General features: G+C 55.0%; 1 protein-coding gene across 6 annotated transcripts; it reads right to left on the bottom strand.

Moving 5' to 3' along the window:
- Window positions 1–2694: 2694 nt before the first annotated feature.
- On the bottom strand, window positions 2695–24957 carry KCNH6 (potassium voltage-gated channel subfamily H member 6). 6 transcript variants are annotated; one of them, XM_027568611.2, is made up of 13 exons: window positions 24681–24957; window positions 23660–23890; window positions 18436–18597; window positions 18128–18333; window positions 14509–14934; window positions 12784–13183; window positions 11515–11714; window positions 11032–11284; window positions 7743–7936; window positions 6092–6176; window positions 5346–5514; window positions 4442–4628; window positions 2695–4148 (listed from the first exon to the last, which is right to left on the bottom strand). In XM_027568611.2, the coding sequence occupies exons 1-13, from the start codon at window positions 24754–24756 to the stop codon at window positions 3864–3866; spliced, it is 2874 nt and encodes a 957-aa protein (XP_027424412.1). In that variant the 5' UTR covers window positions 24757–24957; the 3' UTR covers window positions 2695–3863. The 6 variants fall into 6 exon arrangements, with proteins under 6 accessions (XP_027424412.1, XP_027424413.1, XP_027424414.1 ...); XM_027568612.2 differs by having other exon boundaries at window positions 18490–18597; XM_027568613.2 differs by lacking the exon at window positions 7743–7936 and having other exon boundaries at window positions 6092–6172.
- Window positions 24958–25361: the final 404 nt, after the last annotated feature.

Genomic DNA, 25361 nt, shown 5'->3' with positions numbered 1-25361 from the left:
GCCCTAAGTTTTTGTCGTTCCCGTTCATTCCATCTCTTTCCCCGAAGCGGAGCCCAAGGCAAAAGCTAATCAAGCCCTAAACATATCTGTGTCCTCAGTTTGAAATGGAGAAGGGTCTGAATCTAGGTAACATCTCTTTATAATTTAAGTGGTTTCCTATGATTTGCTTTCAACGCAATTAAAGGAGAATCCTATGGAACTGCTAGATGGTATCATTAAATATCGTTTTAAATATCGTGGATTGTTGAACAACTCAAAGAATTAAGTGACTGTTGTATGTAACAAACCACTTAGTGTTCCATCTGCTTACTTATTTGAACAAGTTTTCTCTGCTTAAGTGTTTTAAAAAGAAAAATAGGTATAAAAGTGTTGCTGAACCTTGTTTCACTTTAATAAAAAAGTAATATTCATCCACACACCTGATCTAATGAGAGGAAAATACCCTCCTTTATACATGCATTTCCAATAAAATTTTAATTTCTATAAAAATTTGAAATATATTTGGGCTCCTGGCTGGCTCAGTTGGTAGAGCATCCATCTATTGATGTTGGGGTCCTCGAGTTCAAGCCCCACGTTGGGTGTAGAGATTAAATTTTTTAAAAACTTTAAAAAATAATTTTAAAAAATTTGAAATATATCTCTGTTGTTTTGAACAACTCTGTACTAATGAGTGTAATCCTAAAAGCCTTGGTAAGATTACAAAAATTTAATTTAATTTAATTTTTAAATTTTTTTTAAAGATTTTATTTATTTGAGAGAGAGCATGAGAGGAAAGAGGGTCAGAGGGAGAAGCAGACTCCCTGCTGAGCAGGGAGCCAGATGTGGGACTCGATCCAGGGATTCCGGGATCATGATCTGAGCCGAAGTCGCTTAACCAACTGAGCCACCCAGGCGCCCCAAAAATTTAATTTTAAAATTCATATATATATATATTTGCTGCAAACAGTTATGATCAAGTTATCGATAATAGACCTTAAATCTGGAAATAAACTACATGTAGCATAAACTGTGGTGGGAATAGAATGGAATTATGAGAAGAGAAAAAAGAATAATGTTAAAGAGTTTATTCTCATGTTTTTATTTTATTTTATTTTTTAAAGAGTTTATTTATTTGGGAGACAGAGAGCACGAGCAGGGGGAGGGGCAGAGGGAGAGGGAGAAACAGATTATAGGCTGAGCAGGAAGCCTAACATGGGGCTGGATCCCAGAACCCTGAGACCATGACCTAAGCCCAAGGCAGCCACTAACCGACTGAACCACCCACGTGCCCCTATTCTGATGTTTTTAAAATGAATGGAAGATGCGGGGTGTGTGTGTGTGTGTGTGTGTGTGTGTGTGTGTGTGTACACATATAATATATATATATAATGTAATATTACTCAGCCATCAAAAAGGATGAAATCTTACTATTTACAACAATGTGGATGTAACTGGAGGGTATTATGGTAAGCAAAATAAGTCAGTGAGAGAAAGACAATTATCATTTGGTTTCACTCATATGTGGAATTTAAGAAATAAAACAGAAGTTCATAGGGGAAGGGAGGTAAAAATGAAACAAGATGAAATCAGAGGGAGACAAACCATAAGAGACTCTCAACTATAGGAAACAAACTGAGGGTTGCTGGAGGGGCGGCAGGTGGGGGGATGGGGTACCTGGGTGGTGGGCATTAAGGAGGACATGTGATGTAATGAGCACTGGGTGTTATATGAGCTGATGAATCACTGAACTCTACCTCTGAAACTAATGATATACTGTATGTTAACTAACTGAATTTAAATAAGTTTTAAAAAAAGAAAAAAAGAGGCAGCAGCTCTTTCTGCCCCCAGATCCTGTCCCCTGCTTTAATAAACCACCATTGTGCACTAAAAACAAAACAAAAACAAAAACGAAAGAAAGAAAATGAATGATGTGAAGGGTGCTTGGCTGTCTCAGTCAGTAGACATGTCACTCTTGATCTTAGGTTATGAGTTCAAGCCCCACATTGGGCATGGATCCTACTTTAAAAAAAAAGAAGAATGATGTTGGCTCTTTTTTTTTAAGATTTTATTTATTTATTTGACAGAGAGAGACACAGAGAGAGAGGGAACACAAGCAGGGGGAGTGGGAGAGGGAGAAGCAGGCTTCCCGCGGAGCAGGGAGCCCGATGTGGGGCTTGATCCCAGGACCCTGGGATCACAACCTGAGCCGAAGGCAGACGCTTAACGACTGAGACACCCAGGCACTCCTGAATGATGTTAGTTCTTAAATCACTATGCTACTTGGATCTAAATGGATCGATATAAATGAGGCAATTTATAAAGTATCAATATTCACAATATACTAGAAATTACATGCTTGCAACTATTTAAACTTATCAATGAAATACTTCGAATGTTAACTTAAAAATGTGTATGTGGTAGGAAGGGATTCATCTTCAAAATTCTTTCAAGGAGTACCAAAAAAGGACTGAGGACTGATGATCAGGTACTTTTGGACAACAGCCCGTTATTGGAGCGATTAACTGCACATGTTCCCAAGCCAGACCATATGGATTGAAACCATGTCCTCCTTTTCCCATAATGTTAGGCAAGCTTCCTTTATTTTTTTTAAAGATTTTATCTACTTATTAGAGAGAGAGAGAGAGAGAGAGCACAGGTGTGTGGGAGAGGGCCAGAGGCAGAGGGAGAAGCAGACTCCCCGCTGAGCAGGGAGCCTGACACGGGACTCGATCCTGGGACTCCAGGATCATGACCTGAGCCAAAGGCAGATGCTCAACCAACTGAGCCACCCAGGCGCCCCAAGACTCCTTTTTTTTTTTTAATTGAAGTATAATTTACAGAGAGAAGTACACATATTTTCACAATATGAAATACACTCACGTCCCCATCTCCTAGATCAGGAAGCAGGCAGGCACTGGCACCCCAGACGTCCCCCTCATGCTTGCATAAATTTCTTAGCCTCTCACTGCTTCTGATCCCTCATCTCTGAAATGAGGCCAACAATACCGACCCCACAGGGTTGTGGTGAGGCTTAGTGAACTACTATCTGCAGAAATGTCAGCAGGGGCATGGCACAGGGGGAGCATTATGGAAGTGTTTGCTGTTGTCATGATTCTTGATGGTGACCAAGTCAGAGCCTCTCCAATTCCCTTTACCCCAGCCTGGCTAGAAGCCCCATGCTCCTGGGCCTCCTGCGCCCAGCAGAGCACCTTGAGGTTCCCAACACACATATCCTTGTGGGAGGGACTTGAAGAAGACCACAGATGTTGGACTCACAGCACGATCAAGGACAGATGACCCTTGGGTAAGTAACACACCCAGCCCAACATGAAATGTGCAGACTTTATTAGCTGTGAGATGTTCCACTGCCCGGTAGAGCCCCAACGGTCATCACAGAACCATGAGGGGTGGAGTGGCTGGGGGCTGGAGCTCTGTGCCCTGATGTGTCCACTACAGAAGACACTTTCATCCCCAGCTAGTTCAAAGGCTCTTGGCAGGAGGTCTCACTAACCTTGGGTGCTGAGCCGTGAAGCGGTAGATAGTTCTGAGCCGCAAGGTGATAGTACCCAGCTGAGAGCAAGGTTTTCATGCAGATCAGAAATTTCTTTCTTCAGTGACACCTCTGTCCTGTAAGCTACCTCTACCCCCACGCCTCACCCACCCTCCACCAGGCCTACCGTCTAAACAGAGCCCTAGAGGAGTCTGGCAAAGTCCTGAACCTCTTCACCCATGCCTTTGTGGGTCACTTGGGTTGGCAGTTTGTAGCTACAGTAGGAGAATGATTTTCAGAGGCCCATTTGGCAGCTGTCTGCCTCCCCCAAATCCTTCACTCTCGCCCACCTTCAATCCCCTCATGGTATCTTTTATCTTGGGGTTCAGTGGCTCTAACTCCCTGCCAATCCAGGATCTGAGCCATGTCTCTGGAACTCCAGCTGCTGGGGGACCTGGCCGAGGCGTTCAGGAAGGGAAGGAAAGCGGGGACCACAGACGAGTCCCTGTACCTCCAGGGGATGAAGAGGTGAGGCCAGGGGTGACAGGAGCCCCTTAGGCTGCTCCTGTTCTGAGGATACTGTGAAAATTTTGTCTGTTGCCACGGCCAGTGGAGGCATCCTGGAGGAGGAGTTCCTTTGCGTCGGCCTATACTTGTTCAAGTCACCACAGCTTGGGACCTGGGGGATGGGGGTGGGCAAGAAAGGGGGAGGCCACCAATTTCAGGGATGGGAACTGGCAGGAGCTGTGTCCTGTTGCCCTTGTCCCAGCTGTGGGGTCTATGGTTGCAATCTGGGCTTTGCCACCACCTGTCCAGGCTGCTTGTCAGGATATAAAGGAGGACAGCAGAAGCAACAGCTGCTCTCTGGCCACAGAGGCTCTGGGCTTGATGCCACATTGAGACCAAGTTCAGGGTGGGGCAGACATGCAGTTGCCTCCAGGAAAGCCCTTGGGGATCCCTTCATCTGCTCACCTGTTCAGGGGTCAGACCGCCCTGGGGCAGACTAGTGCCTGGACTCTGAGTGGCTGAGACTACAGGAAACAAGGCCAGGTCATCGGAGGAAGGGGCTCCCAGAATGTAGCCAGTGTGACCCTGGGGCGGGGGCTGCTGAAGGAGCTGTAGGATGCGGCTGAGGTCTGAGGACACGCGCGACTCCAACCTGCCACACAGAACCCCACAGTCAAGGTCAGGGTCAGAGTCAGCATCAGGGTAAGGGAGAGCCGTTCAGGTCCTGAGGCAGTTCTCAATTTTGTAGCCTGCATGCCATTCCTGCTGGATAGAATGGCAGCCTGGGACCTCCCTGAAGCTACTTCCCTGCTACAATCCACAGCCCCTGCCAAAATTTCCCTTGGCACTGACTTCAATAATAACAGTGACCAGGCAGTGTGCACACCTCATTTAGCCCTCATAAGGGAGCTTTGGTATGGGTATTCTGATTATCCCTATTTCATAAAAGGGCAAACAGAGGCTCCGAATAGTTAAGTAACTTGTCCACATCCTTGCTGGTCAGTTGCAGAGCCAGGTTAGGAGCCCAGTACTAATGCCCCAAGCCCTTACTCTACCACCACAGCCCTGCCATCCACAGGCCACACCCCCTTTCCAAGGGTCCACAGAATTTGTTTCTGCACGAGGTTATGCCCCTCTTCCAAAAAGGCTCCCTTGGCCTGTTTTGGGGTTTGTTAGGACAAGCCATCCAAGGAACTGGGCTTAGTGACATAGGGAAGGGAAGACCTGCAGCTAAATGGGGCTAACCATTCTAAAACCCACAGGGTACCCAGTGATGTCCCTGAGCCACCAAGAGGGGGCACCCGTGCCTAGCCCACTGCTGGGCCTGCTCTCTGCAGCCACCCCCATCCCTGGCCCACAGGACACTCACCTGTTCATCTGGGCCTGGAGATGCTCTAGCCTGGAGCCTAGCTCCCGAGGCCAGCAGTCTGGGTCTCCCTGAGGGTTAGGGGAGCTGTGCCTTGGCCTGGGGGGCACTTGCTGCAGCAACTCTGGCCAGAGGCCAGATGCATCTGAGATGCTCAGGGAAGGGGCTGTGGCTGCAGGAGGGAAAGGGAAGCCTGAGCTTCAGTCTGGCTGGTTCCACAGGCACGACCTGGAGCAGAGCCCATCCCCTTCCCCTAACTGCCATGGGAACACATGGGGCTTGAGCCAGCAGATCCAGTGGATCTCCTTACCTGGGTGCCCTGGAGTACAAGGTCCTATCCCCACAGAGGTCTGGCTTCCAGTTCCCAGAAAGCTGTAACCCTGGGAAGGGGACTGGGGCCCCTGCTTGGGGGCGCTGACTGGGTGGGGACAGTCCAGCCCTGGCCTCACTGTCCAGAGAGCTGCAGCCCAGCCGCTCCCCTGGTGCCTTGATGTGAAACCCCAGGGGGCTGGCTTGTATCCACCCCTGGGGACAGCCCTCACTCAGGCTCTGAGCACACGGGGGCAGGAAGGAGATAAGGGTGTCTATTACTGAGCCTCGGAGAGGGAGCCCCTCTCCTCTCATCAAGGGGCTAGGGAGGTCTCTCCCAAAGTGACGCAGATCAGGAAGGACCTGAAAGGGGTAGGAGGCCTGGTCAGGGGCTTCAGGCTGGGCTGGGGCTGACACTGGTGGAGGCTGGCTTTGCTTACCTGACTGGTTGTCACCGAGGAAGAAGCCTTGGTGGTCTTGGGTGCCTGGAACTGGCTGGGGTGATGACTGCAAACCCCCACCTGCCTTGTGGGGAACAAGAGCATCAAGTAACAGGTACCAAAGCTGGGACAGAGTCTCTTTTTTCTCCCCTGCACCACGCCCGCTCCCGTTGCCCTTGAGACAACTAGGAAAGAAAGTGGTAACAGGTGGCTGGGCTTCCCCTGATGCTCCGGGAAGCTTCCTGCAGGTTCTCTGCTGTGCTGGTGGGCAGGAGATTAACAGGGGCTTAGAGATGTGCAGCCCCCACCCCCCACCCACCAAGAGTCTTAGGAGAGGCAGCCTTGAGCAGCAAGATTTGGTGGGGTGCGGGGGGAGGGGGACAGAGGAGCTGTTCTTGCAGTCCTCCCTTTCCTGAATGCCCTGGTGCTCCCGTCCTTAGCTTTGGCTACTGGGGAGTTTCCTCTGAGGAGACTGGGTCTGGAATCCCCAATCCATCCAGGATACCCTCAGCAGCACCCTTGGCAGACCACCCTCTTGGCACTATGAAACTTGGGGGTACCCAGGGGCTACAGATGCCCAGGCCATGGAGACCACATCTGTCTTGCCCTAGGGTCCAGCCACTGAGCACTTGGGCCATCTGATGGCTCCTAGGGGCTAGAGCCCCCAAGGCAGGGTCCTTACAAGATGTCTCCTAGACAGATCAGGTGGGGAGAGGAGAGACCGGTGGTGGGGAGAAGAGCAAAACGGACAGGGTGGGGATGGCTGTCCACAGGAAGAAAACCTGCCTCAGCGCCACCCTCCAGAAGCTGGGCGTGGGGCTTGAGCCAGCAGAGCCCCTCCTCCTGAGGCTGGGGGTGGGGGGCTCAGTGCCAGGGCCTCAGCCCCTGCTGCCCCTGCCAGGCACGCCTGCTCCCTCCTTTGCACTAGCTGATTCCAGACCCCCCTGTCCATACAGCCCCTTCTGGGCACTTCCAGTCTGTACTGTTGTCCCACTCCTTCGTAACCCTGAGCTCCACAGAAATTTGGTCTCCCCACACATCCTCGTGACTTCCTTGGTTATTTAACTATGAGGCTCTTTATTTTCCCTGAGTTGTTTTAGTCTCTTTCACTGAGTGATAAGCTTGTGAGGAGAGGCTGCTCTATCACTCATTTACACCCCTGGGACCTGGCACTGTGAGCCCCTGGATGCCAGACATCGCCCCCTTTCCAGCTGGGTGCCACGGGGTGGAAAAAGCCTCAGCTGTAGAGTCGCACAAACTTGAGTCACTCTTTGGCTCTGCATTTGAAAGTATGGCTTTCTGTATGGCGGTATGGCTTTGGTCAATGTATTCGTCCTCTCTGACCCCCAGTTTCTTCATCTAGAAAGTGGGGGAAATAACACTCTGTGCAAAGAGAAGACTAAACGAGATCATGTAAATGAAGCCGAGTTGGTGCTCAAAAATTGGTAGCTATCATCATACTTGGCATTATGTTGGCCACGGCAGACACAGAAGAAATTACAGTAAAGTATGCGGGATGGGGTTAAAAAGAAGGAAGGTGGTCGGGTGGGTCCCCTCAGGCCAGGCAGGCCAAGTGCTCAGCAGACTCCATTGCCCATTACCAGCTGGCCGAGGGCCACTCCCCTCCCAGGCCCACCCAGCCCAGACTCACGTCCCGCAGGTTGAAGGTGACTTCCAGCTTACTCCAGAAGCTGTCTGCAAACGCAGGGTACATATCCAGCACCTCCAGCAGGTCTGCCCGCTGGATCTTGTGCAGGTCACAGTAGGTCAGGGCCCGCACATCTGCACTGGACTTGCCCGGCTGGGCGTGAAGGCTAATGGGCTCCCCAAAGATGTCATTCTTTCCTGCCAGCCAGAGGGGCAGGGGTCTCTCCAGGGTCTGGCTCCAAGCTCTCCTTGGAAGAGCCTCCCTGAGGGCCCCTTGATCATGAACTACCGCCCCCCCACCCTGCCAATTTCAGGGATCCTGCCAGGCTGGGGCTTGGTGCTCAGGATCAAGCTCTGGGGACAAGGCTAGATGTGCTGGCTGGGGGTGGGGAGGGGTTGGAGGTGAGACCTGCCTTTTCCTTTGTTCTCTGAACTCTGCAGAGAGCACATACTGTCCCAGCATGTGGGTCTCCCCCAATACCAGTCTCCATTCTCCTCAGGACCACCCTCTATCAGAATCTGCCCCCTTCCTATTTTCCATGTTCTTTGGTACTGCCCCTATCCACCCCTCCACTCCAGGAGACAGTGGGCAGGAAGGGACACTAAAGGCTACCTGCTCAACCTCTTCCTTGCTCCTCAGCCTGGGGGTGCTGTGAGTTCAGAGAACCCAGGGCCAGGGGCCCCCTGCTGCCCCCAGGGCAAGGCCTCAGGCTTCTGTGTCTTTGTGTTTCCACAGCCTACTGTGGGGCCAGGTAACCGGTATGGCCCTGGCAGAGGAAGCCTGGGGAAGTCACTTCCCCTCTTTGGACCCCACTGTTCTCATCTCTAAAATGGGTATAACCATATCTGCCTTGCCTGCCCCACTGGACTGTCCAGAGGAACAGATGTGTTGCTTGAGAAACTGCCTCAAATAGCAAGAAGCACCCGACAGGTTGGTGCCAGGCGTTGGGGGGGACAGATGTCCCAGGGTGGACATAGGCTGGTGACACTTGGGGCATGTGGCGAGGGTAGGAGTCCCTCCTGGTGCCAGGCCCACCGTGCTGGCCACAGGATATAATATGAATAAGATGTTATCCCACCCACAAAGAGCCCCCAAAGCCCCACAAGACAGGCACCTAAGCCACCAACTAGTTTATACATCATCTCCAGAGCCCTAGGACAGGGGAGAACCAAGAGCTAAGGGCCGAGGAGGAGGAGGGGCTCAATCTACCAGGGATAGTTGAGGAAAGGAGGGGGTGCTTACAGAAGATGTGAAGTGGGGGCTGGGTTGTGACAATGAGGGCTGGGCCCCCAGGAGAAGGGCAATCAGAGCAGAAGAAACAGCTGTGTGCTGCACAGTGAGGGCAGACAGAGGGTCCAGGGCTGGGGTGCCATGATTGCCTGACGTCCACTCCCCACAGGGAAGTCCAGCCCCTCAGCCTGGCAATATGACCAGGACAATGATGGATGGAAGCCAAGACCTGTTGTCCAAGAGAACAGGATCAAAGGTCACTCAAGAGGAGGGGACTGAGGTCCAAGGAGGGAAGGGACTTGCCAGAGTCACATATGAAATTCATAAGCTCGGAATCTGGGCAGCATTATAAAATGATGGTTATCCAGTAGGTGAAGGATTATGCTCTAATGTACATTTTCACTCAAGACAAAATGAGAGGATTTCAGGTCTCTAACTGAAACTTAGATTGGACTAGCTTCTTCATTATTAAATAGAATTATCATCCTTCCCACTTGGATGGCACTTCTAAAGTAGGCTGGGAGGGAGGGAATGTCTCAAAGAGGAGCCCATGGCTTGAACTCAAGTCTTGAAGGATGACCAGGGTCTGCCAGGCAGGTGCTCCGAGCAGAGTGGCAACATGTGCAAAGGCAGGGAGGTGTGACAGAGACTGCAGGTTAAAGCACTCTAAGTAGTTTGGATGGCTGCAGCATGAAGTACCAGGGGGGAGGGTGGCAGGATTTAGGGAGGTCAGATTGGGGAGGACTGTGCATGCTGTGATCAGGGGTTTACATGTGTCCTGAGGGTCATGGGGAACCATGAGAAGATTTTGAGCAGAAGAGGAATATGCACAGATGTGAATTTCAGGTCACTGGCAGAAGGTGAAGATGGAGTATGGGGGTAGACCACATGCAGGGACACAGGAAAGGAGCTCTTGACATGTGCCCAGGGAGGACGCAATGCAGGCTGGGGCCAGGCAGGGACAAGGAGACAGGGGTGGGACAGAGAAGTATTAATGAGAGTAACACACAGGAGTCTGTGGTTGCCTGGATGGTGGGGGTGGGGCAGGGAAAAGAAGGATGCTCCCCTGGTTGACTCCCAGATCTCTGACCCCAACAACGAACAGTTCACAGTGATGGGGATTCTGAAGGAGCAGCTTTTGAGGAAAGATGATGATTTCAGACACAGACATGTTGTTTGTTCTGCCTGTGGAATATAGGGTGGCCATACCCAGGAAGGAATGGAATATTCTGGTCCAAGGAGAGATTGGGGCCAGGACAGAGCTCTGCGGGTACTTGCGGATAGATGAGGCGGAGAGCATGGGAGCAAGGAGGTAGCTCAGGTGAGGGTATTGGGTGAGGAAAAGAAAGCAGAGCCCACACTTGGTGGACACCAGCTGAGGGCAGACCAAAGGGAGAGGACTGAGCAGAGGAACTGGAGAGGGCCTGTCCAGTGGGGTTGGAAGAGAGCCCAGCCACGGAGACCAAAGGAAGGAGAGGCTGACATCCTAATCAGAGTCTTGGGGTGGGCTGAAGTCAGGGAGAAGGCAAGAAAGATGAGAATCATCTCAGAGAGGTGAAGTGACCTGCCCAAGGTCACATGGTTGGTAAGTAGCAGAGGCTGAGCATGCCCCCAAATCTGTCCCCTGTCCAGTGCTCATATCCTTCCTCCAAAGGGTCTAGCTGTCCCTGTAGCAGCAGTGAATGAGACTGGGGTCCTCCCTCCACCCAAGACAAACCTTTGCCCTCTCACACTGAGTTCCCCAAGAGTGGAAGAAGGTAGGAGCCTTCTCGGACTTCAGAGTCAGACACATAGCCCTGGAATCCCTGTCTGGCCACTTGTCAGCATGACCTCTCTGAGCCTCTACTTCCCTATCAGGAAAAATGGAACCTATGGTAGAGGTTTGTTTTAAGGATTCAGTGGGCTGGGTAGGCGGGGGAAAAAAAAGCTTGCCACCGTGCATGTGCACATGGCAGGCCAGTAAAAGATGCCACCATCGTTTAGGAATGGAGAAGTCCAGGCAGGACATCTCTGCTTCCACCCCACCCACCCATACCGGTCTGGCCCTCCCTGCCCGACCCACCTAGGATGGCCACGACCACGTCGTCGCGCAAGATCTCGATGGAGCCACGGGAGATGAAGTAGAGCGTGGAGAGCACGTCGCCGAGGTGAACCAGCGTGTCTCCCGGCGGTGCGTGGGTCGTCTTGAACTTGACGGCCAGCGCGCGCAGGCAGCCCTTGCTGGCTCCGCGGAAGGCAGGGCAGTGCTGCAGCAGCGCCCGGTGCAGGTGCAGGCAGATGTCGGCCTGCAGGCACTCGGGGAAGCCTTTCAGCACCTGCGAGGGGGGCGGCCGCGTCCAGCGGGGGGCGGCCGCGTCCAGCGGGATGTGGCTGGGCCTGGGCCTGGGCCTGGGAGACCGGGGTGGGGGGTGGGGAACGGGTGGGGAGGGTGCTGGGGGTGCCCTGTGCCCAGGGGACCCCAGCCTCCCCCCGGGGGGCATTTAGCCAGAGCTGGGACTTGAGCTGGATCGCCTGCCCCACCCGAGGTCGGGCGGCGGGGACTCACCGCGTTCATGTCAATGCCGTTGGTGTAGGACCAGGCATGCTGGAAGTACTCTTCCAGGCGCTGCCGCAGCGGGTTTGGAATCTGGTGGAAGCGGATGAACTCCTTGACACGTAACATCTGCGTGTGGTAGCGCGCAGTGCCCGAGTACAGGCGCTGGATGATGGCTGACACGTTGCCAAAGATGCTGGCGTACATGAGGGCTGGGGTGAGGAAGCGGGGGTGCGGGGAGTGAGCTCCTCTGTAGCCCCACCAGGCCACAGCACCCCAGGGCCTGCCCCAGACCTCCTTCTCCCTAGGAGCCCTCTGATCAGGGGCCCCTCTGTCCAGAGCCAAGTCAGAGCGCCCAGAACAGCGCCAGGGCACACAGAGGGACAAAAGGCCCTGGGCTTCCTGCCCTCCTCCCTCTGTGCTGTGTCTCTTGGCACCTTCCTGGGCCCAGAGGCCAGACTCCTGAGAACTAGGGCAATGATTTTCTTAGTACAGATTTGTTTTCCTCCTTCAAGTTGTAAAAAAGAAAAGAAAAGAAAAGAAAAGAAAAGAAAAGAAAAGAAAAGAAAAGGTATAATAAAGGGAAAACTCTTGGTCTCTGTTTTCACCCATTTTTTTTTTCTTGTTTTTGTTTCTCTGGGCTTTCACATCTCTACTCTGAACATGACAACTTAATCTACGTGTAAAATTCCACACTGACTCTTGTGTTGCTAGACGAGGGGTCTTGGGAAGCAGGCAGCACAGTGCAGGGCCTGGGGCACACACAGCCGGAGGAGCTGACCCCCTGCGAGAAAATTGGGTCTCTGTGTAATCCTTGGCAAGTTAAGACCTCAGTCTCCCTGGTCTGGACACTGGGCTTGTAACATGGCCCCCACCAGGTAGTGATGAACACGAAGCATGCACCTTTGGCAAGCACTTACAAAAATGCCTGGGGGGCCAGCTTCATGGGTGTGTGACCTGTGCTAAGAAGGGCCCCATGCTTGGTTCCTGGCTCTGCTGTCACCATTCTGGAAATCCTTAAGACTTTTTAAGACTGTTTATGGTCCCCACATTTTCATTTTGTACAGGGCCCTGCAAATAATGGAGCTGGTCCTGGTACCTGGCACAGAGCAAGGGCTGTGCGTGTGTTAAATTTTGTGTATCTTGGGTGAACATATGCAAAATTTCCTTGTGCCACATGCTTAGTATTTGCCCATCACACACAACGTTACTGTGTTATGTCTCATTAAGAAACAAAAATTGAATGCCATGGGTAAGGCCTGGGCATGAGGTGGCACTCACAGCCGATGAGCATGACGCAAATAGAGAAGACCTTCTCAGAGTTGGTGTTGGGTGAGACATTGCCGAAGCCCACGCTGGTAAGGCTGCTGAAGGTGAAGTAGAGGGCCGTGACATACTTGTCCTGCACCGAGGGGCCGGAGGCTGGGTCACTGCCATTGTAGCGCTTGCCGAGCTGCGCGCCCAGGCTGTCCAGCCAGCCGATCTTGGGCTCCAGGTAGGGCCGCTCCACGTTGCCGATGGCATACCAGATGCAGGCCAGCCAGTGTGCAATGAGCGCAAATGTGCACATGAGCAGGAAAAGTACAGCTGCCCCGTACTCAGAGTAGCGGTCCAGCTTCCGTGCCACGCGCACCAGCCGCAGCAGCCTCGCCGTTTTCAGCAGCCCAATCAGGGTTGTGGTCTGGAGGGGCAGGGAGGGGGCCATGGAGCCAAGGGTCAGCCCTGGAAAGGTTGCACTTAGGGCCACATTTGTTCACTTGTGCATACGGTCACACAGTCATTCAACAAACACTTATAGAGAAGCTGCTCTGGGCTCTTGGACAGTGCAGCACAGTGCAGCACAGCGGAGGACCTTAAGGAGCTCTCAGCCTAAAGCCCCAAACAGTGTTATGGTTGTGAGGACAGAAGTCCAGGGGAGCGCAGAGAAAAGAGAGGTCAATTCTATGGTGCAGGGTAGGGGAGGCTTCATAGAGGAGGTGACCCACGAGCTGAATCTTGAGAGATGAGGCTGAGTCTGCAGGCAGACAGGAGGCAGAGGGAAAGGCATTCTAGGCACAGGGAGTAGAATGAGCCAAGCAAGGCGTGGAGGCGTGAAACGTCACAGCCCGCGTGGGAAACCAAGTGCAGTGTTGCCGCGTGGAGTGCAGGGTGGAAGATGGTGGAGTGGTGAGAGACGAGCCTGGAAGGTAGGTGGGCAGGGGCTGCTTCTGTGGGCCTCAAGGTCCAAAAAGAGTTTGGCTTTTATTTCAAACCACTGGGAAGCCACTGAAGGTTCTATAGTCTCAGATAAAGTATCTGAAACTGGTCCTGGCTTCTGTGTGGAGGGGTGACACTGGCAGGTGCAGGGCTGGGGCAGAGGTCAGTAAGGGGGCCGCTCAGTGTTCTGGCAGGGCAGTGGGGGTGGAGAGGAAGGGAAGAGATTGGCTGGAAGTGGGTGGGCATGGGAGCAGGGAGTGATGAAGGATCCCTCCTGCTGGACAGGCCGTTGAGGGGGTGGCTGGTACACAGAAGGCAGAGCTGATTTGAATGGAAAGCTGATCCCAAGGAGGTGGGGCAAAAGGACATCGTGGGACTAGGAGCCATGAGAAGAGCCTTCAAATACCTTCATGTCAGCTGTAGGAAGCGAGTGGGCATAGTGGAGGGTCTGGGGATGACAGAGGGGTCAGGCTGCCTTGCGGAAGCTGCCTGTGGATTCCCTTTCCGACTCCAGGGTAAGTGTGCTTTAGAAGCCAGCACAAGGGGCTGGGACTACAGAAGTGCCCATCCCAGAAAGGGCAGAATCCTGGAGCATAAGGAGGGCATCCAGGCCTAGGGTACAGCCTTGGCTGGTCCTTCTCTGGGGCTAGGGGACAACACATGTTTGAGGCCCCCTTTCTACCCCCACCTGCTTTGGCAAAGGTAGTCAATGCCAGGTGCTCTCTGCACCCAGGACCATGGGGCTGGGAGGCCAAAGGGCTGGGACACAGGGGATGGCCACAGCAGCTGGCCTGAATGGGGTGTGCTCACCTCATCGGAGCCAGTGCGGAAGATGAGCAGGTCGAAGGGGATGGCGGCCACCATGTCAATGAGGAACCAGCCTTTGAAGTAGTGGATGGCAATGCGGCGAGGGTGGCTGACCACCTCGTCGTTGGTGTTGACATAGGTGGTGCGGAAGTTGATGACAATGTCCACAATGAACATGATGTCTACGATGAGGTCCACCACAGTGAGTGGACTACAGGTGTAGCCGCAGTCCACGCGTTGAGACTCGTCCTGGTCACTGAGCAGAAAGGCGGCCGAGTAGGGTGTGAAGACAGCTGTGTAGATGACCAGCAGCAGGATGAGCCAGTCCCACATGGCCTTGAAGGGGCTATAGTGCAGGAGGGTCCCCCGGTGGATGCGTGGTGCCTGCAGCTTGTACTCCGGCAGCACGTCGGCGCCCAGGGACAGGACCTGGGGGTGGGGGCCGTAGGGCAGTCAGCAGGGTGTCCATGACTAGTGAGACAGGTCTGGGAGGGATGAAGACGCCAGGGTGAGGCCTGGGGAGGGGGATCTGGGAGAGGGTGGGTGTTGAGGGCTGTGGAGGGCAGAGGGGATGAAGCAAAGATGGGGTAGAGCGTGTGTGAGGCAAATACATAAGGGGACAGGTGTGTTGGGAGTAAGTGCAGAGAGGAGACAGGATACAGGGGGAAGGATGCAGCTCTGTTGCCTAGTGACCCCGGGCTGGAAGCTCACCAGCTCCCTCACAAACGGGCCAGCCTGGAGTGGAGACAGGGCTGGGGGAGGGGGGAGGGCAGAGGAGAACCAGGCTCAGCGTCATCTGTGGGCATGTTCCAGAGAAGAACCTAGATCGAAGGGGTAGCTGGAGGTTCGATCCTCTCTGGTGGGTTTGGGAGGTTCCCAGTAGTCAGGATTCCTGATGGGAACAAGTCACTCCCAGAATAACCTCTTCATTCCTGTGGAGCCTAGGCCAGGGAGGGGCCTCCTTGGGGCCGACTCACAGAGCCTTCCATGGGAAGAGTCAAACTTGGGATCGTGTAGCTAATCTGAGCCCTCGACAGGTCCTGGGCACCAGGAAGCCCCGACTACTTTGCACATGTACCAGGGTGTTTTGCTCATTACTTTCAGCTGAGCCCCCTTTTCTCTGCCCCTCCCATCCCTGCCTCTGAAACTATGGCCAACATAGGGTCACGAGGCCCAGCCCCACACGCCCAGGCTCTGGCCAGCTACCCAACACAAGAAACAGCTGGGGCATCAGGAAGGGCATGTGTTTTGAAGACAGCCAGACCTTCCAGGTTGATCCCAGGCCTGATATTGCTATATGACTGTCTTGGGGCAAATTTTACAACCTCTATGAGCCTCAGGTCCCTCATCAGCCGAATGGATAACAAAGCACAACCAACTCCAGGTGAGATGGTGCATCTCAATGGCACCTGCTGTTCTACCATAATCCCTCCTCCCCACGCATCCCATGTCAGGCATTGCCCCAACAGGGATGGAGCCTGAGGAGTGGCCCACTGACCCCACCACCACCGCTGGATAGGCCCTGGCAGATGGCCTCTGTTTGAGAAAATCTGTAATACAAGGTTCTGTCCTTGCAAACCAGATCCATTAACAGATGAGGTCACAATAAGGAAGATCCATCAGAGGGCTGGTTTCACCCTGTGGCTCCCTGATCAGCCATCTAAACCCCAAAAGGGGTCACACTGTTCCCACCTAACAGTGACCCCCTACTCTGCCTTCAGGCCTCAGCTCCTATTCTGCCTCTCAGGAAGCCTCCTCTGACCCTCTTTCTTGGTTTTTCTCCCTGTCTCCCATAAACACCCCTGAATACAGTTATTCTCCACTAAACAATAGGCCATCTTATATCCCCAGCACTTAGTCCACATGGGGGCTCAACTAAAGGGAGCGACCTCAGCCAACTGAGCTGAATGAGCACTGAGAGTCTGGGCCGCCATAGCTACTCCTCTTCTTCCCTGGCTGCTCAAGACCACACTATGATGGAACCCCGAAGCAGAGGGCCGGAGGGAGGCAGCAGGAATTCAGAGGGTGGGGGGGGCGGTGGATGAGAAGAGAACGTCCACTTCCTTAGGGCCCCCGGACAGGGGTGCCCTCTCCCCCACCACACAGACCTCCTTAGTTTCCCACTGCCTCTGAAGCCAGCATGAGGGCCTTTCCCAGTGTTGCCCAGAGCTGCAGGGTCCTCAGGAGGTAGGAACTCAGGTGTGAGGGCCCAGCCCTCTGAGGCCTGGTTGAGGCCCGGGTGACTTCCCTACTCCGGGCCCATGCCAGCCCCCTCCCCTAAGCTCTGTCAGGCACCTCTCCTACCTTAGGGCCCTTACGGGGTGAGCTAGTAAAGCCAAGACTAGCTGGGGCGGGGAGCATGATAGGAGCAGGTGGGTTGGTGGCGCAGGGACCACAGGCCCCAGCCAGGCCTGTCAGTCTTCACGGGCAACTTTCCAGTCTAACAGCCCCCATCACCGCTGTGCCAACCTGAGGGTCCTGGGGTGAGTGGCCCCGGCGGGGTTCCCGTGGCCAGGCCACTGGGCCACGCTGCCTGACCTCTGAGGGCCCAGCCCTGCAGTCTGGGATGCTTCCCTCCCAGAGTTCTCATGTTTGGGAAGGGGCTCGGTCACAGGGAGTTTCCATCCCACCTGCTCCATCACAGGTGAAAGGGGGCACAGGTGAAAGGAGGAAGAAGAACTGCCCCCATCCCCCATGAAGGCAAAGCCTCAGAGAAAGCTGGGTGGACGCCCCCTCACGCCTCCCACCCGCATGACCTGTATTTCCTCGCTCAGGCCTGGCCTAGCCCCCCTTGATGCCTCCTGGGGACTGCATTACTCAATGTCAAAAGGGTCCTCAGAGACCACATAGTCCAACTCTCTCCCCATGAGAGCCCTGGGGCCCAGAAACGGGATAAGATTATTTGTCCAAGGTCATACAGCAAGTCAGGGGCAGGACTCTGGTCATCTGAACCTCAGGCAGGGCTCTTGCTTTTCCCTCTAGAATGGTGGTGGGTGGGGGGGGGGGACTGGGGCATCAGGCCCCATGCAAAGGCACATTGGGGTCAGCTGAAACAGAAAACCCAAGAAGGTTGGCCTTGGGCTGGCTGAGGAGGGGCTTAAGGGGAGGGAGGCATTCAGGGCATGATCCCCAGGAAGCTGCTCAAAGAGAGTTTAAGATGCCAGGGCCAACTCCCCTCTGCCTGGCTGGCGGGGGAGGATCCAGTTGGGAGTGGGGGCTGGGGGGGGTAGGGAACAGGGACAGGAACAGGGCCCTCCATCCTTCCTCTTCTCCCCTCAATATGGCCGACGCTCCTCTCTCTGCTTCTCCTTTTTTGTGACCAGCAGAGGCTTGAATAGGCCCCCCGTGGTGGCCTGGGTGTCCCCCCATCCCAGGCTCCTCCAGATCTAGGATGTGGCACGATTCACAGGCTCTGTTGATACCGACCTCTGCTGGCTCTACCGTCAGGATGGTGGCCTCTAGGTCTAAGGAATCAGACTCCGGCAGGACAGGGGGCTTGGGGCTCAGACCAGACACCAGGGAGCTGGACAAGCTGACTGCCTCTGCCATCCCCAGCCCCAAGCCTGAGAAGGGACCCTCGAGGCCCAGCACAGCCCCGCCCACCCTGCCCTGCAGCCCGCACCTGGGTGACCTTCTCGGTGACGTTCTGGGTCCGCTCCACCACCTTGTGTGGTGCAATGATCTCGATCTCCGTGGTGGAGCCTGAGCGGTGCTTCTCCAGGTTGAACTCCACAAAGTTGAGCGTGAACTGTGGGATCTGGCCAATGGTCCTGTACTTGACCCTGCCTGTGCCAGGCCCCTGTGCACCCGGCCTGCCATGAGAGCCCTCTGCAAGCAGGCCCAGGGTCAGAGCAGCCAGGGCCAGGGGACCAGCTGCCCCATCTGGTACCCCCACTCACCCCTCCTACCACCACCTGCACCCCACCTCACCAGAGCCCAGGAAGCTCTGGGACAGCAGGCACTGGGACAGGCTGCGGCGCTCACTTTTGGCCAGGAGCTGGGCCAGGTCCTCGAAGTTGAGGATGAACATGATAACGGCCCCATCCTCATTCTTCACGGGCACCACGTCCACCAGGCAGCGGAAGCTGGAGGCTGCAAAACACCATTGGGAGGGGTCACGGAAGGGATCCTTTCCTGCAGTAACATGGCCAGGGGAAGCCAGGGAGGGGGCTGGGTTGAAGTCAAGTGAAGGGCAGCCACGGGACTATTGGGCAGAGGGTTGGTGATGCTGCCCAGCAGGTGTCCCACCCACAGGGTAGAGGTGGGGAGAGCAGCTTAGCTGCTCATTGGGAGATAATGTAGCATCAGGCCCAAGTCCACACTCAGCCTCCGCTCAGGGCTTAACCTTGAGGTTTGCTTCTGCTGTAATTAAAGCTGAGCAGATGGGGTGGATTAAGTGAGGTTGGGCATTCTACCCCATGTTGCTCTGGCTGGCCCTGGGTTCAGCTCTCATATTCCTGTCAAACAAAGATGCCCCACTCCCTCAATGCTGGAAGGAACTCTTGGAGAACACGCTAAGTACTGTGCATGGAACCAGTTGGCAATTTAGGCCTCAAGGTCCATGGTGGTGCCCCGTGGATCCTCGGGTGGGGCAGACATATACACCCCCTCCTCCATTCTGCAGAGCCTGGGGTTCTGAGAAGCTGACTGGCTAGGGCTGGAAGGGGACATGAAGTGGGGCTCCCTGAGCTCTCAGCACATAATAGCTTGGAGAGGAGAAGGGACAGGTCCAGGATGAAGACACTGGAGTGAAGCCCAGGCTGCTGCCCCAGGCCTTGAAGGCGCTCAGGGTCCCAAGGCAGAGGTGCTGGGACTGAAGAGCAGGCAGAGCAGTGGCCTGGGGTCTGGAGAGGGAGAGAGATGGCAGTGTGGGGACAGGCCAGCCCCCTTCTGCCACTCTCACACCCTCTTGGGCAGCTTAGACCTAGCCGTTGGCCCTCTGTTCTTTCTTGGTTTCAGGGTCTCCCCCACCCTACATAGGTGGATGGGAAAAATCAAAGCTAAGACAACCACATACCCCCAGAGCCCAGCCTATGGGCTGAGAGGGTGGGTGGGTGCCCCATAAGCCCCCTCTCCCTAGTACCCAGTGGTCCCATGTCCATCAGCTCAAACTGTTGGTGGGTATCAGGCCCAAAGGGCAGGATGCTAAGAGCAGGGGCCTCAGGTAAATATGCAAATCAGAAGGCAGAGCTGCCCTCCCTGAGGGCAGGTTTGGGTCTGTCTCATGTGTGAGGGGCCAGTACCTGTCCCAAGTGTTGTGTGTTGGTTGAGTGAATGAAAGAATGTGTAAATGTGAGTGGGCGGGAGGCCGGTTGGCAGAAGCATTGCTACTTTGGGGTCCATTAGGATCTCTCTTCCCCCAAACTGCCTCCTCACACCATCAGCACTGGGGTACAGCTGAGCGGCCCTCATCCTCCCTCCCACCTTCTTCCCTGGGAACAAGAATCTCCTGGATCAGATTCCCTGACTCCCAGGCACCAGGCACCCATCTGTCAGCTGCTGCACTGGGCCCCGGGGGAGACATCCACACCGAGGAGAGGCCACCCACCTGCCTCTGTGACCACTCCTGGGCTCACAGGGCTATAGGCTCAGCCTCCCAGACCACAACCTGACACTCCTGTCAGCCCCGGGACACGGTGAGCCTTGGACACTGGGACCTAGCCAGGAAGTGTCATTGGCCAGTGGTCCGAGACATCCCCCCCCAAAGCCAGACTGTCTCCTCACTCTCTGGCACTACAGAGATCTGGCCCGGGAGAGGGCAGGGAGAGGGCAGAGCTGGGCAGGGCCTCCAGGCTCTCTATGCTGCTGGGGACCATAGAGGCCCAGTCTTCAAGTGGCACCCACTGATGCTCTCTTTGGAGAACCGAGGCTGGGAACAGACCAAAGACCCGTCATATCAGTGAGGGCTGGAGGGGAGCTATGCATGGCATCCCATGCCCGACCTTCATTCTTGCTGCCTGTAGGGTGGGCAGAGACAGGAGGCTGTGAGGATTTAGATGAGTTCCAAGCATTCTTTTTCCACAACCCTAGGCTGTCCTTGCTCACAAGTAATTGTGTCTGGGTGACCAGAAGCAGATGGGTGTGTCGCCCCAGGTTGTACCCAGGAGTGGCAGTGTCCCTGTGCTCTTGCTTCATTGCTGGAGGGGGAGCCACAGTCTCTGCCTTTTCTCCCTTCCAGGGGCTCCTTCCAGCACCCACCTCATCTCTGACCAAGGGCAGCAGATTTTTCTGCCCCCTGGGACGCAGCCCTTCTCTCTGCTCTTCTCTGCCTCCTGGATGTGCTCCTTCTTTCAGCTTCCCTTTGCTCCCACCCCCTGCTCCCTGGCCCTTGCCCCTCCTCCACATAGCCTCCTAGTTGTCTATCACCCCCATCTCTTTATGCCCACCCCGTCCAGGGTTGCAGGGGGCCCTCAGGGAGAAGCTGGTGCTGTAGAAAGCTGACACTAAGAGGGTAACAGGGGACGGTGGCCTCCTGCTTGGTGCTTCTGGCATGCATTGAGTGAGTATGTGGAAAACACTGGAGCCTCAGACCTCAGCCCTTACCCTGTCCTCCTCATCCAGAGCTGAGGACTGGAGGAGCCCAGGCATCCTCCAGTGTGGCTTGGAGATTAGGAGACTCTCTGGTTTGGGGTCATTAGTGAAGAGGGCCTGACAAAGGCAGGCAGGGCTAAGGCTCCTCTAGCGGGTGCCCAGTGGGGGCAATGAGGTGGGGGAGATCTGAGTGCTCTCCATCCCTCCCTCCAGACTCTCATTAGTTCTAGTCTTGTGACTGTTCCCATTCCTCCTTATCTGTTATATTCTTACTTTCCTTAGTAAAGGCAGATGGAGGAAGAGTCAGGTTCTCAGGGATCTCTGAGTCCTGTCTCACAGGGTAATTTTTGCCAAGTGCCCCGGCTTCTTTGAATCCAACGCCGTGCAGCGGTATAATGTGGAAATAAATGAACACAGACTTTTCATTTTGAGTTGGAGAACCGTCAGTGGATTACCCTTTTAGAGGAAAAGAGGATTATAAATAAACCAGCTAGAGTTCTGGTCAGGACCCTTTTCCACCTCCCTGGAATCAGGGGGAGGGGGTGAGAAGAGGTATTGACTGGAGGAGAGAAGAAATCGCCATTAGGATGCTTGTCAGGAGGACTAAAAGTTGTATGTGAATATGATAAAAAAAGAATCATGTGGTCAGAGTGGACCGTAAGGTGAACATTAAGTTATCTGAGCACCACATCCTTTCCTTAGGGTAATGCAGGCCAAGAAGCTATCTTTTCTGGGTTTCAGGCCATTCTCAGGTAGGTTGAAGGGTAACAGGACAGAGAGGGGCTTAGGGTTGGGTGGCATAGGCTGGGATTTGGGGGCAGCAGATATGTGGTAATTTCCCATTTTCACAGAGGGCCAGCCTCCAAGACTAGGTCCTGGAGTGTCTTCTGATGGCTGGCGGACCCCAGCAGGGTTCTGAAGATCTGAATCCTGATCTCAGAGGTCCAAAGCCTGGTCTTGATCTCTGGCCCCTGCCCAGGCCCATGCAGCGTGCTGAGGAGACGCTAAGAGACCTGATCTGACATCCCCAGGAGTCTGAGATCAGCCCATACCCTTCTGGGGCCCAGGTAGAGCTCTGGGGTCGAAGAGAAGGACCTGTTGTCCCTCCCCCTTTCCTGCTGTCCCTCCCCCTTTCCTGCTGTCCCATCCTATTCCTGGAGGACTCTTCTCACTCCCCTGTCACCTCCTCCTTGCAACGATGTGAGGAGGTGAGGTCACAGCTTTTAAAAATATTCTAACTTCATGAACCCCATGAGTGCTGCTGAACTAAGCCAGATTCTTCCTAGAGCCCTGTTCACTACCCCTGCGTCCGCTTGGTTGGCAGCAGCAGGAGGCAGTCAGGGAGACAGCCAGGACCCACCCGTGAAGTACCCTAGAAGCCCTTAAACACAAACATGCACACACACACACGCTCATGTTCACATCTACATTCATGTTCTACACACACCCCAGGCCCCTAGGACCCAGGTTCTTAGTACCCCTCAGTCCCAATCCAAAGGAACCTGCCCTTTATCTATGCTCAGGTGGCTCTCGTGCCTGCCTTCTCCAGAAGTCTGGCCTCTGAGCAGAGGCAGTTGGGGTCCTTTCTCCCTTCTTGGGATTACTCAGAACAAATATCCCGAGGAAAGAATCCAGAGACTTGGGTTCTGGCCCCAAATTGGACCCCAACAGTAGGATCTTGGGCAAGTCCCTCTTTTGTCTTGGGCCTTGGTTTCTTCATCCATGAAATGAAGGGATTTATCTAAGCCACTGGTTCCTCAACTTGGCAGAACATCAGAACCGCCAGGGAGATTTCTCCAAATGCACCTGTTTTGGTTTCAACTCACACCTCTGAGTCAGCCTCTCTCTAGGGAAGGTGTGTTTTGGAAAACAGGCCCCAGGTAATTCTGATGCAGAACCAGGGTGGGGGGCCATTAAGTGATTTCAAAAGGACTTTCAGGATCCTAGTTGCCACTCATCTCTCCCTTCCCTCCCACCCACTGTCTGAGACACTGAGGTCCTAGGGGGAGAGTCTTAAAGGGCCACAGAGCTCTGTCCTCAGCTCCTGCCCCATGCTTCTGTTCTGCTTGCAATAAACATGGGCTGGCAGTAACATCCCAAACTGGAGGAGCCTCTGGGCAAGGGCAAACTCCAGACTCTATCTCCCCAAGGATCTGGGGCTGGGTGAGCCAGGTCGACTCCCGATTCCCAGCCAGTAGCCCCCAAGCCTTGCCTGCCCACAGAGGCATTGAGGGGGTGACTCCTCCTCTAATCCCCAGAGCAGACGGAGATGAGGAAAGGTTAATTTTCATTCCAGCTGCCTGACAGCTGGGGCTGACAGTACAGAGTGGGCAGCCAGGAGACTGGGGACATGGGGGAGGGATGGTGGAGCGGGAGACCCTGCCTGGAGTGAGGATCAGTCTGTGAGTCAGCCTGGTCCCCAGCTTCGGAAAAGGACCTCACAAGGCATTGTATTCATTGCCCTTTGCTCCCCCCATGCAGATAAGGAAACTGAGGAGCAGAGAGGAGCAGGATTTTTGGGGGCCTCTTGTCCCTGGGTCAGTGCCCTCCCGATGGCCACTCTGGCTGGACAAGAGAGGGGCTGAGTCAGCCCTGCAGAACCTGTGGCCCGAGGGAGCCTCACCATCCTTGCGGTAATAGAGGATGTCCACCTTGCACTCCTCGGTCCCCAGCAGGGCCTGTGCTAGGCGGGACTTGGCGCTGCACGGAGTATTGGGGCCTGTGAGGAAGTCGCAGGTGCAGGGTCGTTGCATAACCTCCACTCGGGAGTAGCCGAAGAGTTCACAGAAGCCGTCGTTGCAGTAAATGATGGCACAGTTCTCCATCTGCGCATTGGCTATCAGGAACTTCCGACCTGGGGTGGGATGTGGGAAGCCCATGGCAACCAAGACTGGGCAACAGGGGGCGGAAAGATCATAGGTATTCTTGGTAGCAGTGAGGGGGTGTCTAGATGGGGGAGCAGAGCAGTAACCAGAATGAGGGAGAGAAGTCAGGCCTGGCAGGGGTGGGAAGACCTAGGAGGCCAGAGTCATGGGGGATGGTCATGGAACTCTTGAAAGTCATGAGGGTGATGGTAAGGATGAGGGATCAGAACAGTGACCAGAGAAGTGGGGGAGGGGAAGTCAGGCCTCGGGTCGTGGGAAGACCAGGGCAGTAATGGGGTCAGTGAAGTGGGAAAGAGGCCCAAGGCTTCCTGGAGTCAGTGCAGGGAGTCAGGAAGAGGGAGCAGGGATGTGAACAGATGGGGCCCAGGCCTGGTGAGAGCTCCTAGAAAAACTAGAGTGGCTAGGGTCAGGAAGTGAAAAGGAGGGATCAAGGAAACCTCTGGAGGAAGTGTGGGGGGTGTCAGGAGGAGGAAGCAGGACAGTGATAGAAGGGAAGGTCAGCGATTGGGGTACCAAGAAATCAACTCAGGGGAGGGGAGGCGCTGCCCTGTGCCTCTCCTGCCCCAGAAGAGAGCCTGGCATTTGAGGTAACTGGGGCTCGCTGGAACAGAAGGTGTCCGGGGACATTAAAGAGAAGAATTTTGCATTCAGCGTCAGTACCCCCCACCCTGCTCCAATCAAAGTAAGTAAAGGGGCCTCGCCACTCCTGCCACCGAACGAGGAGTTCAGATCGGCCCCCACCTCAACGCATACACTCACTCTGGCCCTCGAACTTGCGGATGATGGTGTCCAGGTACGTGTTTTGGGGCGCGACGTGGCCCCTGCGGACAGGCATCTTTCTGTGGCAGCCTCCGCCCGGAGCCACAAGTGCCCCGGCTCCCTGCGTCTCCGCCTGTCCTCGGGCTCAGTGGCGTCCGGTTCCGGGTGGGCGCAGCCCCCGGAGAGGGCCGCGGGGCTCCGTGCCCCGGCTGCCCGCCTGCGCCTACCCTCTGCTGCCCTGGTCGGCCCTACCAGGCCGGCCGCTGCCGCGCCTCACCCGCCAGGCGCCGGCCCCGGAGCTGTCCGCGCCGCGGTGCTGAAATAAGCCGCGCGGCGGCGGGGCGGGGTTCGCTGGGCGGGGGCAACTTCTCCGGGACCCGACGGGGCAGGGGCGGGGCCCTGACTCCTAGGGGGCGGAGCTGGGCAGAAGTGCAACACCAGGAATGGGTCTGGGCTCCTCTCAGGAGTTTCTTTCTGCTCCTGTCCCACCGGCCAGTGGCCTCAGCCCCTCTCGGACCCTCTCCCGCTACCGAAGGGCAGTCCCCGGGCCGGGTCTTTTAGGTGGAGGGTAGGGAGGGGGGAGCAGTTGTTTGAGCCCTCAGGTGGTCTTTTGCTGACTGTTTCTTTCACGGTTAAACAACATTTAACCCGCTCTTGCTGCGTGACCTCCAGCTGAAGCCC

This window comes from Zalophus californianus, chromosome 16, assembly GCF_009762305.2.
Source record: "Zalophus californianus isolate mZalCal1 chromosome 16, mZalCal1.pri.v2, whole genome shotgun sequence".
Classification (NCBI taxonomy): domain Eukaryota; kingdom Metazoa; phylum Chordata; class Mammalia; order Carnivora; family Otariidae; genus Zalophus; species Zalophus californianus.
The sequence above is the reverse complement of the archived record's forward strand: the minus strand, read 5'-3'. Positions and strand labels throughout refer to the sequence as shown.

Bases quoted from the DNA above. Each gene is read 5' to 3' on its own strand.
- KCNH6 (XM_027568611.2), bottom strand. From the start codon at position 24,756: ATGCCTGTCCGCAGGGGCCACGTCGCGCCCCAAAACACGTACCTGGAC. The intron at 18,598-23,659 runs GTGAGGCTCCCT...GGTGTTTTGCAG, and splicing joins CCTCTATTACCGCAAGGATG to CCTCCAGCTTCCGCTGCCTG. The intron at 4,149-4,441 runs GTGAGCAGATGA...CCCATCCCCCAG, and splicing joins GCGGTCTGACCCCTGAACAG to GTCCCAAGCTGTGGTGACTT.